The sequence below is a fragment of the Triticum dicoccoides genome, chromosome 6A (genome assembly GCF_002162155.2).
Source record: "Triticum dicoccoides isolate Atlit2015 ecotype Zavitan chromosome 6A, WEW_v2.0, whole genome shotgun sequence".
Taxonomy (NCBI): domain Eukaryota; kingdom Viridiplantae; phylum Streptophyta; class Magnoliopsida; order Poales; family Poaceae; genus Triticum; species Triticum dicoccoides.
Window position 1 is genome coordinate 53,339,669 of NC_041390.1, and position 19,076 is coordinate 53,358,744.

At 46.4% G+C, this 19,076-nt stretch overlaps 1 protein-coding gene across 1 annotated transcript; it reads left to right on the top strand.

Moving 5' to 3' along the window:
* Window positions 1–3,400: 3,400 nt before the first annotated feature.
* LOC119314760 (3-isopropylmalate dehydratase large subunit, chloroplastic-like) lies at window positions 3,401–8,808 on the top strand. The gene is made up of 13 exons (XM_037589453.1): window positions 3,401–3,454; window positions 3,544–4,002; window positions 4,108–4,176; window positions 4,258–4,374; window positions 5,322–5,396; window positions 5,503–5,580; window positions 5,661–5,756; window positions 5,921–5,970; window positions 6,645–6,699; window positions 6,787–6,918; window positions 7,839–7,886; window positions 7,963–8,121; window positions 8,668–8,808. The coding sequence occupies exons 1-13, from the start codon at window positions 3,401–3,403 to the stop codon at window positions 8,806–8,808; spliced, it is 1,533 nt and encodes a 510-aa protein (XP_037445350.1).
* The last annotated feature ends 10,268 nt before the right edge of the window (window positions 8,809–19,076 follow it).

Genomic DNA, 19,076 nt, shown 5'->3' on the forward strand with positions numbered 1-19,076 from the left:
TTAAAAATTGCTGAGTGTTTTTTGCCACTGTCAGGCGGTGTGTGCGGTGAAAAATGCCATGAATTGGAAAGTGTTGGTTTTCTGTAAATCAGGACATGAATGTGGTGGTTTTATGCATGTGACTCCTAATTCTAGGAATCTTCTAACATGTCTCCCCGTGTATAAAAAGGAAAGATGCCAGTCTATGTACCCGACTATGCACAGAGGATTAATGTTTTAAAGGAAAAGCTCGTAGTCCTTTATGTTAATTCGTGAAGAAAATCACCGCCACCGGTCATTCCGAAGGTGACGGTTATCAATAGGATTAGGCTGCTGGTAGTTGGTAGTATCATAGATTAGTATCTTTAGATGACTTTGTTTATTATCATGTAAGACATATAGTAGTATAAATATATTATGATACAATATCAATAATATGATACTTAACCATTTATTTATTTGTTTTTTTTTATTTTATGTCATCTCATCGAAATTGTCTAGCATAAGACTGACTATAGTATGATACTTACACTACGGACAACCTTAGTCGAGATCAGTTCACCTTGATTATGCGTCTACATCCCAAACGCCATTGGAGGCCATCCTAGCTGGCTGCACAGGCTATACGCCAAGGGCGTGTTTGGTTGCCCAACCAGACCCGTGCGGGAAGGGAGAGGCCTGTTTGGTTGTCTGGTTTTCTGTTGGGCCTGCATCGCACGCTTCTCAAAGCAGCCCAGAGCCTGGCTCGCTGAAAACGCCCAGATCGGCAGTTTCTCGCGAGCCAGGCTAAGTGCGGCGCGATGTCGCACGGGCGGGAGCAAGGGGGGATGGCGGGAGATGGAAATCTGGCGCGCCATCCCGTCGCCAAATTAGCCTCACCCTCTTTCACTCGCTCACCCATAGCCACTGCCCCCTTTTCTTCCCTACTGCCTCACCACCGGCGGCGGCTGCGATTTCAGATCTGCGCTATAGGCGGCGGCGGAAGAGGCGGTGGTGTTTGCGGCGGATCTGGTACTCCCCTTGTTGTTGGCCATCGTCTGGTCCATGGCTCCCCCTACGCCGTCCTCGTCTCTGATACCGGTAAGCAGCACCCCCTCCCCCCTTTGTTAGCTTAGTGGTTAGGCCGTTAAGCTAGGTGTAGAATCGATTTCCCACTAAACGAACCGTCGATGTCGACTAGGTTATGGACGCACGGATGAGGCTGATAATCCAGGCAGCAGCACTGATTAGTGTGATTCAGGCATGGGTCATGTTCATACACCAGAGAGCTGTTCGTCGTGCTGGGAGACCTTTGATCCTTTATGGTCCATTGTTTCCCCGGGAACAGGAGAGGATCCAAAATCTGAACTACATCTACAACTACAATGACGTCGAGGCTCTATGGATGCTTCGAATGAAAAGAGCACCATTTGAACTGTCATTTGATAGTAGTTAGGATGAACTGTCATTTGTTTAAGTAAATGGTGCTACATGTTCAGATTATGTGTGGTAAGCTCACACTAGTTAGAAGTGATGACAACACCTTATGCGGGTTGCAACCAAACACCATGTCATATGTGCGCCTAATGCAATGCAGGCAACCAAACGCCGGGTCAAAAATGGTTGTTTCATGCAACTAAGAGCATGTAGGCAATCAAACTATGTGCATCTGAGTTTTTTTTGGCCCACATCCCCTCAAACCGGCTCAATAGAGCCAGACTCGCCGGACTAGATTGGATCGGCAATGTAACCAAACACGCTCCAAATTCATCCCCAAACGAGCCTAAACATTGGCAATGTAACCAAACACACTGCAAATTCATCCCCAAACGAGCCTAAACATTTTGTGTCTTCTTCTCAGAGAAGAACATGAAAATGCTGAGGAGCTCATGGAGTGGCGCCATCTGCACCGTTGGATAAAGTATGGCGGGATCTGTGCGCTCACGAGCCGCCCCAGCTCCCACGCCGGTGGTGTGTGCGATCTGCACGTGGGCGTATGAGTGGCGCACTGACACGAACAAGACGGCAGTGTAATGAAGGGTCAGACCTGCCTTACGAAGGCGTAGGGGTCAAGTTAGCAAATCTGCCAACGTAGGGGCCAAGGGAGCCTGATTTTATAATAAAACTTTAATGAAAAAAAAAAATCTTCAAATGGAGCTCCGCTTACCACGTATGAATCTTTGGCTCTTTGCCACTGGCTTCTGCGTGTGGCACCGGAAAATTCCAAAGCTGAAAAAAAACCGTATTTCGTTCTCTTTTGTACTATGGGCGAAGAGTAAAATACAACCCGTGTTTGGTATTAATTCGCATAATCTTGGTATTCTGTTGGATTTAATCTGAGCTAAAACTAGGAGATACTACAAAATCAATCCCTGTCGAAGTAAGTCCTTCACCTTCAACGCGAGGTGTTTGTGGAGTTTTTTTTCTTCAATAAGACCGTGCGAAGAGTTTGATAGCATTTGACCACGTGAATAATTTGATAGCATTTATACGTCTGCTTATGTTGTTATATCTACAATATATGAATATATAACTAGGATTTTTCATGTAAAATGATCATGAAAAAAGGGTGTACTTGTAATTTACCCTAAAACACTGCTCAAAGTTACCATTCAAACTTACTAATTGTTGCTGATGTAAAAATACTTATTGACCGTGGCTGTATTTATTCAAATTCTCTCGAAAGAAAAAGACAAAATCTGCATATGCACAATTATGCCACCAATAAAACCACAATAGCTACATGTAGAGGAAAAACCCACATTACTATAAAGGTCATCCATCACCACCTGATCTCACTCGAACGACTGAAAACACGAACACCCCCTCCCACACTCATCAATTGAGTTCTCGCTTGAATTGACCGCTCCCCTTTTCACGATACCATGTCGGCACCCCCTGATGGGACATGGCTTTGCATCCTAGCACCAGACCTGCTCTCGGTGCATTTCTCAAAGGACTTGAAAGGTAGTTGCCGACAGGTGGTCTACGAATTTGGATGCAATTTTTATTAATTTTGGTGTTCGTTGTACTGTCATGATTGAAGATGAATAGATCGGAAGTTTTCTAAAAAAAAGCAGTTTCATGCGAGCCAGTTAGATTTCCCAATTAAAATGATCAACTTTTTATTGCCTAATTTTTTTAGTGTCATTTTTTACATCATCCGTTGAAGATGATCTTAACATTGCATTTGATTTCTCTCTTTTTTAACACTCGACAGGTAGTAGAATGCAATCCCCGTTGTGCTACAGATACCTCAAACCCACGCGCGACCGTCCATTCCCGATCGGACGGCCAAAATCGCAGACGTAACCTCACACACCCTTATATTACCTTCCGCCTGTGACCCCCCTTCGCCCACACGCCCGACTCGTGCTCGCCACGGCCGCACTACCCCCCAATCCCTCTATTGACCTCAAGGTGTTCGACCGCGCGCGCCGCCATGGCCTCCATCTCCGCCGCCGCCAAGGCCACCTCCGCCGCCTTCGCGCACAAGGTTCCCTTCCTCTCCCCTCCCCTCCCCTCGCCCCCCTCAAGCTTCTCACTCCGCTGACCCCTCCGTCCCCGTCCTCTCCCCTGCCGCAGAAGGAGCTCGCCGCGGCGGCGCCGCAGCAGCAGCGCTTGAGCGCGGGCGCCAGTAGCCGGCGCGCGCGGGCCGGGCGCGTCCGCGCGGTCGCGACGCCGACCCGCGCGCCGCGCTCCCTCGCGTCCACCGGCTCGGTGAAGAGCCCCATGACGACGACGGAGAAGATCCTGGCGCGGGCGTCGGAGCGCGCGAGCCTCGAGCCCGGGGAGAACGTGTGGGTGGACGTGGACGTGCTCATGACGCACGACGTCTGCGGGCCCGGCACCATCGGGATCTTCAAGCAGGAGTTCGGGGAGGACGCCAAGGTGTGGGACCGCGAGAAGGTCGTCATCATCCCCGACCACTACATCTTCACCAGCGACGAGCGGGCCAACCGGAACGTCGACATCCTCAGGGACTTCTGCGAGGAGCAGAAGATCAAGTACTTCTACGACATCAAGGACCTCAGCGACTTCAGAGTATATGCCTTGCTGATTCATTCCGTTTAGAGCTTCCTGATCGAGGTTCATTCAAGTAAAAGCAAGATTTATGTGCTTAAAGAGCTTTGAACTCTTGGTTTGTAGGCAAATCCAGACTACAAAGGTGTTTGCCACATTGCGCTCGCCCAAGAAGGTCACTGCCGACCAGGCGAGGTATTTTTTCTGCCTACATGAAGTACTGGAAGCTTGAGGTTTTGCTGTACAGGTTTAACCTGGTTCCCCTTGATGTAATAGGTTCTCCTTGGTACTGATTCTCATACCTGCAATGCTGGAGCCTTTGGTCAGTTTGCAACTGGAATTGGAAACACTGATGCAGGTTTTGTGATGGGAACTGGAAAGGCTCTTCTCAAGGTGTGCAAGCATGTTAAATTACTTCCGGATGGAATTTGAAAATAGTCTTGCCATGAGAACAGATGGGACATATCTTTCTCAGTCTGAGCAATCTTTGGTTCTGTATCTCAGTGATGTGTCAGGGTTTCTTCATTTGTTTCTCACATTCTGTACATTATTCTATCATGTTTCTCATATTCTGTACATTATTCTATCATACTATACTAAACTACAGTTTATTGCACAAATATGGAAACTTAAGATATGCATTTGATAGAAGTGACTATAAGTTCCTTTTTGTTTATAAATTATATGCTGGTCCATCCAAAAATACTCAGGTGGTGTTTGGTTCTCTAGTCTTAGGACTTTTTCTAGTCCCAACTAAAAAGTCCTAGTCCCTAAAAAGTCCCTCCCTGTTTGTTTCCAGAGACTAAAAAGTCCCTAGTCCCTTCCTAGAGGTTATTAAATGACCATGTTGCCCCTAGTATATAGAAAAATAACAATCAAACAACACCATGGGGTGGCGGGCCAATGGGTGCATGGAGGGGCATTGTTGGAAAAGTCCCAAAAAGTCCCAAAAAGACTCTCCTTGAGAGTCTTCTTCATTTAGTCCCAAATGCCTAGTTTAGTCCCTAAAAAGTCTCCCCCGTTTGGTAAAAAAGTCTCTAAGAGAGACTTTTTCTAGTCCCTACACAAGTCCCTGGAAATAAACACCCCCTCAATTCAATGCAGAGATATTAGGTGTAGTATCTGATTAGCACCATTCAAACAACAGTTATCGATCTCTTTTCCATTTTTGCATCCTGTATGCTTCTCACATTCTGTTTATTTTTAGTGTGATAAAATATTGGTTTTTGAACATGCTATCTCTTTTCATATCGTGGAGAAACTTTTCTCTATTTCTTTCTGCATACAGCGTGTTCCCTATGGGAAAAATGGTGTTTTGATCTGTTTAATCTTATTTTCAGGTGCCCCCAACCATCAGGTTCGTATTAGATGGAGAAATGCCACCTTATTTACTCGCTAAGGATCTGATTTTACAAGTAAGCCAACAAAATAGTCTCGGTTATGCTAAATCTTATATTTTTTTTCGTCAGGAGTTTTTCATTGTAACCGAAATGTTTCATCCTTGGTCATATCTGTTTACAGATTATTGGTGAGATATCTGTATCTGGTGCAACATACAGATCGATGGAGTTTGTTGGATCAACAATAGAAAGTCTAACTGTATGTTCCATGTTCATAACTTGGTTAATCAGTTTTTATTTAATGTAAAATTGAGCTTAGTGTTTTCACACACTTGCTAGATGGAAGAACGAATGACATTGTGCAACATGGTTATCGAAGCTGGTGGAAAGAATGGTGTTGTGCCTGCTGATGAAACTACATTTAAGTACCTGGAGGTATTGAACTACCATCTGAATGTTAATAGTAGGACCGAAGGAGTGTGCTTTTTTCCCCTTCAAAGTTTGAGATAACCACTGCGGGAAACAATTTACAGCTACTAGCTAACAATATTTTTATATCATGCTAATTGTGACATCATCTGCCATCCTCTACACTGCAGGGTAAGACATCGGTCGAATATGAGCCTGTCTATAGTGATGCTCAGGCCAGGTGATTACAGTCTCTCCTTGCTCTTCTTGCTCTTGAGACATGTACATCAATCTAGACAATTGAATTAAAACTATATTTCTCATACAAACCTTCACTAGTTGACTTCGAACCTAATCAATAGTAAGGTTGTCTCTTTTGCATTTTATGGACAAAATGGTTGGTCCAAAGTCAAGTTGAACAAAGTTTCCAGTAAACAATGTCGTTGATTGCAACCAAAGTTTGCATATTGATTAATTATACAGAGAGTAGGGGTCTTGAAATACTTTGTGCAGGGCGCTTACAATAAATTTAGATAACTGGTTGTTCACTACTTTCTTCAGCTGATCACAATAATGTGGAACCCATTAGGCTTGGACATAATTGGCTACCTGTAGTGCTTCTCAGTAGGCGGCATCCTTTGGGAAATTTAGAATGTCCTTGTGCAGTTATAAGTTATCCTTCCTGTGTGGCACACACATAGCCATACAAGCTGACATTCACAAAATATTGCCCATATTTTCTGATGTCTTGCGTCCGAGAATTTGAATGCTGTTCTCGAGTTTGTGTTTTTTCCTTCTAGATTCATCATCAAATGGTCATTGTGTCATGTTATGAATGGTGTTATGACATATTGGCATATGTGCAAGCTTTTGATGTCTGTTGTTCTAATATTTGATTGAATTTTTTTATTTCAGATTTTACAGTGACTACCGGTTTGATGTGTCTAAATTAGAGCCAGTAGTTGCAAAGGTTTGTTAACTATTCTACTCGTTTGCATTCTCTCTGTTGTTTTTGTTAGTTCTCTTGTATAATGATGTAATCTCCATGAATGTGCAGCCACATTCTCCTGACAACCGTGCTCTAGCAAGAGAGTGCAAAGATGTCAAGATTGACCGAGTCTATATTGGTTCTTGCACTGGTGGTAAGACCGAGGACTTTATTGCTGCTGCAAAGGTGTTCTTAGCTTCGGTAAGAAGCTTCAAACCATCTTCTTTTAGCGTGGTGATATATAGTCAGGATTATGTTTTCTTTTTATGCATTTTGGCATACAGGGTATCGGCTATGTATTCTGAAACTTGCAGAGTACGATTATTTCAATGGTTTTCGACTTGTTTGTTTCTTATAAGTTTTGTATGTTGTCTTCCCTCTGTATACTATAATAACTACTCAACAGAGTAGTTATTAAAATAGGAAGTGTTGTAGGTTTTCTGTAATTATTAGGCCTGGCAGTGGGGCTACATAAGCTTAACCTGCAGTGCTAATGAATAGGCTAGTATTATTATCAGGACAGGTTCAGTATGCACTTTGAATTTGATTGGATCTACTTTTAGGACTAACTGGTATTGTTTGGGTTAAGGGACATACACATTGTTAAGCTAAATAAAGAGACCCGCATATTGTTCTTCTTTTACTGAAAGAGCCTAATGTGGGCCAGGTTTGGGCACAGCTAATTGGTCCTGTATACATGGACAACCATCAATGCACAAAGGGCATTAGTGGTTTCATATAGTTATGTTTAGATTATGGAGAACTTTTAAGGCCGTATGGGTTGGCATGTTCTGGGGTAAATGTACAAGGATTAAATTAAGTTGCGCTCTAGTTGTGACCAAGGGCCATTTATAGAGAACAGTGATGCCATTGTTTGGATCATTATTAGAATTTAGGCATCTGCCTCGACGTAAGAATTCCAACTTGGCTGACCGTATGGCTGAGCGACATAAAGTATTATCATTACTAACTTATTTATCAGTATGCAAAGCATCTTGGGCTATCCTATTCCTGTAGTTCTTTGTGCTCAATCCTAAATATGCACCTGTGACATATTGCAGTAATTAAATCACACAAATCCATGATTACCTGACTTGCTACAAATTGTTTCCTTAATACAGGGCAAGAAGGTTAAGGTTCCCACTTTTCTCGTTCCTGCGACTCAAAAGGTGACAATTTGTGATAAAATATACGGATACAATCATCTTCAGTTTGTGTTACTAAAAAGAATGTGAGATCTTGCAGGTGTGGATGGACGTGTATAGTCTCCCCGTACCAGGATCTGGTGGCAAAACATGCTCCCAGATATTTGAAGAGGCTGGTTGTGATACACCAGCTAGTCCTAATTGTGGTGCTTGTTTGGGTGGTCCTCGTGATACATATGCACGGATGAATGAACCTACGGCAAGTATCTTCTAGTATTTCTAAATATATTTCTATACAGTAGATATGCCACTTGATATAAATGTAGAATGGGGACTTGCGTGTTTTCTGAAGTGTTAAGGTCGGCTAATTTTCTGGATAAGACATTTGACCTTGAATACTGATACATGTTGCTGTCCTAAAAAAACAACATCCGCCCCGAACTGTCATATCCCCACATTGTTGGCTAGCTGGCTCCTGGCCGTCATCTCTCCTAGGGTTTCGAAGCCACCAGTTTGCTCTAGGCTGCCGTTCTCAAGCCTAAACACAATGCTCCCTCATTAGTTTTGATCCCCTACTTAGAAGGCCTTACTACCACATCCTTCTGATTGGGGACACTTACTTGCATGAGATATCACATGCTAGATGTTCATGAAACCTACAACTGCAAATTCTGTAAAATACCTTTTTCATGTATTAAGGTAGAAGGCCTTTTTGGTGTGTTAAGAGAAATGTCAAGCGTGCTGCCACTCGGCTTTGTTGATAGATTGTTTTTTGGTGATCTCAGAGTCATGTATTTGGGTGCAGGTCTGTGTATCAACGACGAACAGGAACTTCCCGGGCAGGATGGGCCACAAGGAAGGGCAGATCTACCTGGCTTCTCCCTTCACCGCGGCGGCCTCAGCTTTGACGGGATATGTCACGGACCCCAGGGACTTCCTGTCGTAGAGATCTTGAAAACAATGAATTTGTGTTGCGGACCGTCCTGTACTGGTACTTTTTGTTCGTGTCCGAAACTGTAGTTTAGATGCGTCATGTGTGTGTCGTGCTGAGAAATAAGCTACTCAACGAGTAGCAGTTGTAACTGAGAAAGGTTCTGTTGTATGCTTTTTCATTGGCATTACCAGTGTGCTGTCAGGAACAAACATAACTGTTACATTATTCCAGAATGATACTGTATCTTAGTACATGATCCGGTAGCTGTTGATGTTGAACGGCGAGTACACCAGAGTACCCATTTCAGACGGTTGGACTTGTGCTTCACCGTCTTGATCTCTTCTTTGATTTTGCTGGTACATACCATCTTGCTGGATCAGAGGCGGCAGTGAGGTCGACGATGCAGAGAGGGCCGTTGATGTACTTGAAGCTGAACCGACAGTCAGTTGCTTGGTTTTCCTAACGAACAGCAGTGCCCATTTGCCTTCCTTTGTATGAGAACTTGCGACTTCTTTCAAAGAAAATTCAAAAAAGAACTTGTGACTTCTGTTCGAAACCAATCCCGTCTTATTGTTGAAGCTGTTATTAGTGCAAGAGCTACATGGAGCGAGTGGGAGATCTAAAGGTTGACAGAAAGGCGCCAAAGTTAACGGGAAAATAGTCACTCATCAACTATGCCTCAAGTCTGACTCTTTGGGAGCTTCGCTTAACACAGTTGGTCGAGCTACACACAAGCTAATCAGTGTCATGTCCATATTTATTAATAGCTACACACATCCAGAAAAAAGCGGGAGAACATATGGTACACCGAACTCCGGTAGCACATTTTAAAAATGCTCGAAGAATTCTAAAAAATAGGGCATTCACACAATATCAATGTATTTTTTTCAAAAAAAAATACATGCTGAACTTTTTTTGTAATATAGCATGCCCGTTTTTTAAATACAGTGAACTTTTTGTATTATGTGGTGAAAAAAAATTTAAATACACACTGAACTTTCTAGTAATATACAATGAATATTTTTATAATGCATGGTGAACTTTTCCATAATATACGGTGAACATTTTCTTAATAATGTATTGTGCGGCGAACTTTTTATGTAACACAGTAAAGAGAACAAGAAAAGGGAAACAGAAAAAAAGCAACAAGAAAAAGAAAAGGAAAAAGAACCAAATCAGAAAAAGGAAAAAAAACCAGAACTAAACCACTGAAAAACCGGAAGCGAAAAACCACAGAAGAAGTCAAGAAACGAAAAAAAACCCGCAAGAAACAGCAGCGAACGAACATCACGCGAATCGCACACGTGGGCCGGCCCAACTGTAGGATTGGCCCGTGTGATATCAGGAAAAAAAAGTTCGAATCTCCCTCCCCGTGCCAAAGTTTTCAGCGCGCCTCTTCCTTTCCCTCCCCGCCCCCAATACCGATTTCCTCCAAACATTTCGCGAAAATTTTCAAGATCCGCAGGCCCTTGGAGCCTTCCGACCAAAAATGGCAGGAAACGCACATCCTCCGCCGAAAACTCAAATCTTTTCACCCCCCTCCCTCTCGTTCCCTCCTACCTACCTCCGCTACAAGTACCCATGGAAGATCTTCCCAGTCCCATCCACTCCGATCCAGCCACCTCGCCGCCTAGCACAGCACCAGCACCGTGCCGGCCGGATTCCAAGAGCGGCAGGCAGCACTTCTCTTCTCCGAGATGGCAGTTGACCGCGCCGACAAGGAGAATCTGCCGCCTGCCACCGCCGCCGTCGCCCGTCCTCATGGCGTAGTAACCGTCAGGAGCTGCAAGCTGAAGCGGCTCGCGAGGGCGCGGAGGCGGGTGCCGTTGAGGGACATCACCAACCTCTTCGTTGCGGAGTGGCAGCAGGCCCTGCTCCAGCAGCCGCACGAGGGGCCGGCGGCGGCGGAGCTGGCCGTGAAGAACGGGCCTGCCGGCGGTGCGGCACTGAAGCCTGGCAGATACTTGCTCCGGAAGGAGTTTAGATAGCTACCAATTGTACATGGATTATACTTCTTATGTCATTGTCCAACGATTCATTGGACAAGATTTGGTTGGATGGATTATAGGAAATGAACTTCTGAAAGAAAAGAAATACAGTAGAAAAATATGTCAAATTTGATTCTTATCGATGAAAGGTGTCGTTCTGAATCGGAATCTGGAGCTCTGCAGTGACATATTTCGAGGAATTATACTTGGACTTGAGATCTGCTTCTCCCCTTCTCTAGCTGACATTCAGAAAATATTCCCCATATTTAACTCATGTCTTCTGTACGAAAATTTGATTGCTGCTGTCCAGCAGCGTTTTTCTTCTAGATTTGTCATCATATTTTCTTTGTGAGATGTTGTCAATGGTGATATGGCATATGCACAATCTTTTGATTTATTTTGTTCTTCTATTCAATTTATTTTATGTTTTCAGATTTTACAGTGACTACCGGTTTGATGTGTCCAAATTGGAGCCAGTAGTTGCCAATTTTTATTAACATATTCTACTCTTCTGCAATCTCTGTATTAGTTAGTTCTCTTGTAATGATGTAATCTCCATGAATGTGCAGCTACATTCCCCTGACAACCGTGCTCCAGCAAGAGAATGCAAGGATGTCAAGATTGACCGAGTCTATATTGATTCTTGCACTGGTCGTATGAGTAAAGACTTCTTTTTGTTTTTGCGTGTGAAGAGTGAAGAGTGAAGACTTCATTGCTGCTGCAAAGGTGTTCTTAGCTTCGGTAGGAAGCTTCAAACCTATCATCATGTAGCATGTAATATATAGTCAGGATTATGTTTTATTTTCACGCATTTTGGCATACACTGAGGTGTTGTATTTTGAAACTTGCAGAGTACGATTATTCCAATGGTTTTGTACATGTATTGTGTTTGTCAGTTTCCTATGTTGTCTTCCCTGTACATACTATGAATTAACAGAGCAGTTGTTAAAATAGGAAGTGTTGTAGGTTTTCTTTAATTCACTCTATGCAAAAGCATCTCGGGTCATCATATTCCTGTAGTTCTTTGTGCTCAATCCTAAATATGCATTTGGGACATGTTGTTGTAACTAAATCACACCAATCCATTGTTACTTGACTTACTACAAATTGTTTCCTTGATACAAGGCAAGAGGGTTAAGGTTCTGATTTTTCTTGTCCCGGCGATGCAAAAGGTGATACTTTTGTAATAAACTGATATGGATACAATCATCTTCCAGTTTGTTACTGAAAAGTATGCGGAATTATCTTCCCACTTTTCTTGTCCCCGCTACGCAAAGGGTTTCAGTTACCGTATGGAATTGCTAGTCAAAGCCACTAGTTTGTTCTAGGTTGCCGTTTTCAGCCATAGTGGAAAATAATACTAGCTATAAACAAAATGCACCCTATTAGTTCTGATCCCCTACTTAGCAGGCCTTGTTACCAGATGATTCTTATTGGGGAGACACTTATTTGCATGAGTTAATCACTTGTTAGATGTTGACGGTCCGCAACACAAATTCATCGTTGTCAAGATCTCTACAACAGGAAGTCTCTGGGGTCTGTGACATATCCCGTCAACGCTGAGGCCGCCCCGGTGTAGGGAGAAGCCAGGCATATCTTCCCTTCCTTGTGACCCATCCTCTGCCAGGGAAGTTCCTCTCAACACACCAAGAAGGGCTTCTAACTTTCATGTGCTTCAGAAACCATTCAACAGTATTTGCGGTTGTAGCTTTCAACACACCAAGAAGGGCTTCTAACTGTACTTTTTGTTCGTGTTTGAAACTCTAGTTTAGATTTAGATGTGTCATCTGTGCGTCCCGCAGAGAAATAAGTTACTCAACGAGTAGAAGTTGTAACCGAGAAAGGTTTTGTTGTATGCTCTTTTTTCCGGCATTACTGAGTGTGCTATACTTAACTGTTACATCGCCACCAGGGCCGGTCCTGACTTTTCAGAGGCCCGGGGCGAACTTAAAAAGTGGGCCCACTGGTGGGAAAAATCAATTATATATTGACATAAAGCATAATTTTTTTTTGATTGAAAGTTCTAGGAAATTGCATTACCAAATAACGTCTCATAATACACCATGGGTAAACAGGAATGCACATGCTTGTCTTGGCAACAACCAATAAAGTCTTAATTCTTATATACTGTAAGACAATAAGTTTTGGGGGAACCAGCACACCCCTCTAGGGGTGGCTTATCTCATTATATATAATGAATGTGTTACAATACGTACAATATATGTACATAAGTACAGAAGCTATACATAGTCTAACACCCTCCCTCAATCTTAGCCACTTTCTAAAGAACTGAGAAGGGTAAGATTGCGCCTACAAGCCTCAAACTGTGGTAGAGGTAAAGGCTTAGTGAAGATGTCTGCAAGTTGATCCTTAGATGAGATAAACTTGATCTGGAGTTGCTTCTGTGATACACGTTCCCGTACAAAGTGATAGTCAACTTCAATGTGTTTCGTTCGGGCATGAAATACTGGATTTGCAGAAAGGTATGTAGCACCGATGTTATCACACCAAAGAATAGGAGGATGTGGTTGAGACAAACCCAACTCCTGAAGCAAAGACTGCACCCAAATAATCTCTGCAGTAGCATTAGCCACAGCCTTGTACTCAGCTTCAGTACTGCTACGTGACACAGTAGCCTGTTTCCGAGCACTCCAGGCGATCAAATTAGGGCCAAAGAATACTGCATAACCCCCCGTGGATCGCCTGTCATCTGGGCTACCAGCCCAATCTGCATCAGAGAAGGCCGAAAGGACCCGAGAGGAAGTCGGCCGAATATGCATACCAAATGTCAGGGTGAACTGAACATAACGAAGAATGCGTTTAACAGCTGCCCAATGAGTATCTCTGGGAGCCTGAAGATACTGACAAACCCTGTTAACATCATAAGAGATATCTGGTCTCGTGATCGTCAAGTACTGAAGTCCACCAACAATGCTCCTGTACTCTGTGGCATCCGCAGGAGACAAAAGCTCACCATCAACAACTGTTATCTTGTCGGTAGACAACATGGGTGTGGTGGTCGGTTTGCACTTCAGCATGCCCGCTTTTTGTAACAACTCCAAGGAGTACTTCTTCTGCGTAAGGACAAGACCAGTAGCACGAGAAGTGACCTCAACTCCAAGAAAGTAGTGAAGCTTCCCAAGATCTTTGACCGCAAAATCAGCACCAAGAGAGCAGACAAGAGCATCAGCAGCATACTGAGAAGAGCTGACAAGGATAATATCATCGACATATACCAAAAGATACATAGTGACTTCTGGCTTCTGTAGAAGAAATAATGAAGTGTCAGCAGTGGACGGCACAAACCCATGAGCACGAAGGGCAGAGGCAAGGCGGGCATGCCAGGCACGAGGAGCTTGCTTCAAACCATATAGTGCTTTGGAGAGACGACAGATATAGTCAGGACGATCAGGATCAGAGAAACCAGGCGGCTGTTTCATATAAACCTCTTCCTCCAAAAATCCATGTAGAAAAGCATTCTGCACATCAAGTTGACAAAGTGACCAACCACGAGAAACATCAATGGAGAGAAGAAGCCGAATAGTGGTAGGCTTGACGACAGGACTGAAGGTGTCCTCATAGTCAAGACCATGGCGCTGCCGAAAACCGCGAGCAACAAGTCGCGCTTTGTAACGCTCAATAGATCCATCCGAATGCTTCTTCACTTTGAATACCCATTTTGAGTCAATAACATTTACCCGTGGTGGTGGAGGAACGAGAGTCCATGTCTTGTTACAAAGGAGAGCATGAAACTCCTGCTCCATAGCCTCTCGCCAATGTGGAATGCGCAGGGCAGCCTGATATGAGCGAGGCTCAGAAGATGGATCCGCAACAGCAGCAGCCAAACAAGCAGCCAACCAAGCAACCGTACCATCCTTACGTTCCTTAGGTTTGAAAATGCCACTGCGACTACGTGTATGTGGTCGGGACACAGGAACCACCGAGGTCGACGGAGCAGCCTGCAACGGGCTGGAGGACGGCGACGTTGACGAGTCAGCCGGTGACGAGGAGCCAGACACAATAGCCTCGGGCTCGGTTGGCGAAGAAGGCCGGCCCACCGGCAAAACCGGCAGAGCAGGCGAAGCAGCTGGCGACGCCGGCATCACAGACCGGGCCGATGGCGAGCCCGGCATAGTGGGCCGTGGCGCGGCCGGTGTCGCGGGCCGATCCGCGGATGAAGGCGACGTGAGGACGGCGTCGCGGACCCGAGCTGCAGGCGAAGACGGCGTGACGGGCCGAGCCGCGGGCGAAGACGGCGTGACATGCCGAGCCACTGAAGACTCGGCGGCCGCTGGCGAAGAGGGCCGAGCCGCTGGAGACTCGGCGGTCGCTGGCGTAGCGGACCGAGCAGTGGAGATGCTCGGCGCGACGGGCTCTTCGGGTGACCATGCATGGGCACGCGAATCGATGCCATGCAACATAGGGCGATCGACGTGCCCATCAGAAGGCGGCGATGATGATGGTGAATCCTCCAACAGCTCCAAACGAGCCCCACGTCCGGTTCCTGCACCATGGTTAGGTAACAGCAAAGGAGAGTATGCAACATCATCAAATTGGTCAGAAGCAACAGAGGATGAATGCAGAGATGGTGGTTCGACAGTGGACACAGGAAGTTTGGCAAAGGGAAAACATGCTCATCAAACACGACGTCCCGAGATATATAGACACGATTAGTGGGAACATGAAGACATTTGTAACCTTTATGAAGAGAGCTATAGCCAAGAAAAACACACTTCTTAGAACGAAACTCAAGCTTGCGCTTATTATATGGACGAAGATGCGGCCAGCAAGCACACCCAAATACCTTGAAAAAGGTATAATCAGGTTGTTCATTAAGGAGAACCTCAATGGGAGTCTTCATGTTTAAAACACGAGTGGGAGTACGGTTGATGAGAAAGCATGCAGTGGTGAAAGCATCATTCCAAAACCGAAACGGAACAGATGCATGGGCCAAAAGAGTAAGACCAGCTTCAACAATATGACGATGCTTACGTTCGACTGAACCATTCTGCTGATGTGTATGTGGACATGCTAAACGATGAGCTATCCCAAGCGACTGAAAGAAGGAGTTGAGGTTGCGATACTCGCCCCCCCAGTCCGACTGGACATGAACAATTTTGTGCTTGAGAAGACGTTCAACATGTTTTTGAAACTGAACAAAAATATCAAACACATCAGATTTGCGTTTAATAAGGTAAAGCCAGGTAAAGCGACTATAAGCATCAACGAAACTGATATAGTAATTATGACCACTGACAGAAGTCTGAGCAGGACCCCATACATCTGAAAACACAAGTTCTAAAGGATGTTTCACCTCATGACTGGACTCCGAAAAAGGAAGTTGATGACTCTTCCCCTGCTGACAAGCATCACACACTGCTACATCTTTATTACTAGACAAACTAGGAAGCTCATGACGACGCAAAATATGACGGACAATAGGTGTGGCCGGGTGACCAAGACGAGCATGCCACTGTGACGGAGAGACCCGAACTCCACTGAAAACACGGGCGACGCCAGGATGCTCCAGACGGTAGAGGCCCTGGCACAACCGCCCACTAAGAAGAATGTCCCTCGTGCCCCGATCCTTAATAAAAAGATCAAAAGGGTGAAATTCACAAAGCACATTATTATCACGTGTGAGTTTAGGAACTGAAAGAAGATTACGGGTCACAGATGGAACTCGAAGAACATTGCGAAGCTGAAGACTCCTATTGGCATGTCTAGTGAGAAGAGATGCTTGACCAATATGAGAGATGTGCATACCTGCTCCATTGGCGGTGTGGATCTTGTCGGAGCCATGATAGGGTTCACGAGTGTGAAGCTTCCCCATCTCGCTGGTCAGATGCTCTGTCGCCCCAGAGTCCATGTACCAGTGTGGATCGATGGAGTAGGACTGAGTGTGTCCCTGTTGCTTCTGCGGCGCGAGACGATCAGCCATGGCGACCTGACGGGCATTGTTGCGTGTATCTTTGCCGTCATTGCCAAGACCAAGGAAGCTTCGCTGGAAGCGCTTATGACACTTGGAGGCCCAGTGCCCATCGCGGCCACAAAGCTGGCACACACGTGGACCGCCAGCCCCCGGTAAGGTCGCAGTAGGTGGGGGGGCCGAGGCGGGCGACGGTGGCAGCCCCAAGGGAGACCGGGGTGATGAAGAAGAGCGGCCACCCTTGGTGGCGGCGTTGGCCGAGAGGGAGCCAGTGCCCCTGGAGCGGCGTGTCTCGACCCGTTGCTCAGTGAGAAGGAGCCGAGAGAAAACCTCGTGTGCCAGCATGGGTGTCGAGTTGCCCCGCTCGTTGATGATCTCGACTAAGGCATCATACTCCTCATCAAGACCATTGACAATAAACGAGTTGAACTCGGAGTCGGTGAGGGGCTGTCCAATGGAGGCCAATGTGTCGGCGAGGCCCTTGACCTTGTTGTAGAACTCAGTGGCAGTGGAGTCAAGCTTATGACACTCTCCAAGCTGACGACGGAGTGCAGAGACACGAGCCTGGGACTGCGCTGCAAAGGTTCGCTCAAGGATGGTCCAGGCCTCATGAGACGTCTTCGCGAAGACAACAAGTCCGGCAACTGCCGGCGAGAGCGACCCCTGGATGGAGGAGAGGTTCGCCTGGTCCTGCCCCGTCCAGACGCGATGGGCCGGATTGTAGACCGGACCGTGCACGCTGTCTACCAGTGCGGGTGGGCAGGGAAGCGATCCGTCGACGTAGCCTAGCAGGTAGTGACTCCCCAAGAGCGGGAGAACCTGCGCACGCCAGAAGATGTAGTTGTCGGCGGAGAGCTTGATGGTGATGAGATGACCGAAGTGAAACGGCGGCGGCGAAGAAGATCCCATCGAGGGGGCTGCCTGGGGTGCAAACACCATGGAGGCAGTCGGAGGCACCGAAGCCGATGCGGGAGGAGGCGGGACCGCAGCCAGGGCGGATGCCACAAAGCTCGCGGCCGGGTCGGACGCCGCAAGGCCCGCGGCCGGGGCGGATGCCGCCAACCCCGCCAGCGGGGCGGTGTGATCCGCTTGCGGCAGGAGCGGCGGGACGACGCCCGCGGAGTCCGCAGCGGACGGCGGCGCCGCGGTGTGGACCACGAGGTCGCGCCCAAGCGAGGGCGCCGGCGGCGTGGAGTAGACGGAGCCGATGCTCCTGGTCCCGATCGGAGCCGGAACGGCGACGGCATCGAGCGGGAGGTTGAGCAGAGCCGCAAGAGAGGCCGGGAGGAACCCCCCAGCAGTGGAACCGGTGATGGCGGCGCTCGACATGGCGGCGGTGAAGGCGGCGGCGGTGCGGGTATTAGGGTTTGGAAGCGGAAGCGATCGTAACCTAGCGTGATACCATGTAAGACAATAAGTTTTGGGGGAACCAGCACACCCCTCTAGGGGTGGCTTATCTCATTATATATAATGAATGTGTTACAATACGTACAATATATGTACATAAGTACAGAAGCTATACATAGTCTAACATATACCAATGAGGATAGGATTCCTAACACCGGAGAAAACAAGATAAATACTTTTGAGGCAACAATTTTACAGGAAAGGAGCGGGAACACCTGAATTTGTCAGAGGTGAAATGGAAGAAATCCAGCTATCCAATCCCAATCATATTGCAAGAACTTTGTGAGCTGTTGACCCAAGAAAATTACAATTTGCAAAGAGACTAGGGGATGAAGTGTTGCCTGATGCCGCACACTCGATGGGAATATTTTTAGGGAAATCCATAGGGAAGTGAGATAGAGAAATTAATAGTGGGTCAAAGAAATCGGCTACTTATTTACTAGTCATGATGTGTGCTTTGGGAGTAGGAGCGTTGGAGCGGGATGAGGAATGAGAAGACAGACAAAGAATTCAATCTAGAGAGAAGAAACGGCGGTGGCGGCTAGATGGAACATAAGTTGGCTGCCTCCTCACGATTCATGTAGTAACATTAGTAAGTTAGATTAGGCTATAGGCTTTAAGAATGATGGCCTTTTTCTGTTACTCTGGTGGCTTGCTCGGTGCATTTGTTTAACAAATGTTGGGCTGTCTAGTATACCTAGTGTATATAGATGCACAGGGTCGGGCCCCCCATCAGGCTGGGGCCCTAGGGCGTCGCCCTTCTTGCCCCTACCCAGGGCCGGCCCTGATCGCCACACAAAGGTATTCCAGAGGGCAGTGCTTCGGTAGACAAAAAACAGCATTGTACGGGAAAAAGAGGTAGTTGCACGATCTACTCGCCCGCCCGGCGATCACGGTACTTCCAAGTGGTCGATCGCCGCCGCCGTCGCCGCATCTCATCGTCATCGTCCGACACC

Coding starts and splice junctions, on each gene's coding strand:
- LOC119314760 (XM_037589453.1), top strand. CDS start 3,401: ATGGCCTCCATCTCCGCCGCCGCCAAGGCCACCTCCGCCGCCTTCGCG. Junction 4,003..4,107: donor AGGACCTCAGCGACTTCAGA/GTATATGCCTTG, acceptor CTTGGTTTGTAG/GCAAATCCAGACTACAAAGG. Junction 4,177..4,257: donor GTCACTGCCGACCAGGCGAG/GTATTTTTTCTG, acceptor TTGATGTAATAG/GTTCTCCTTGGTACTGATTC.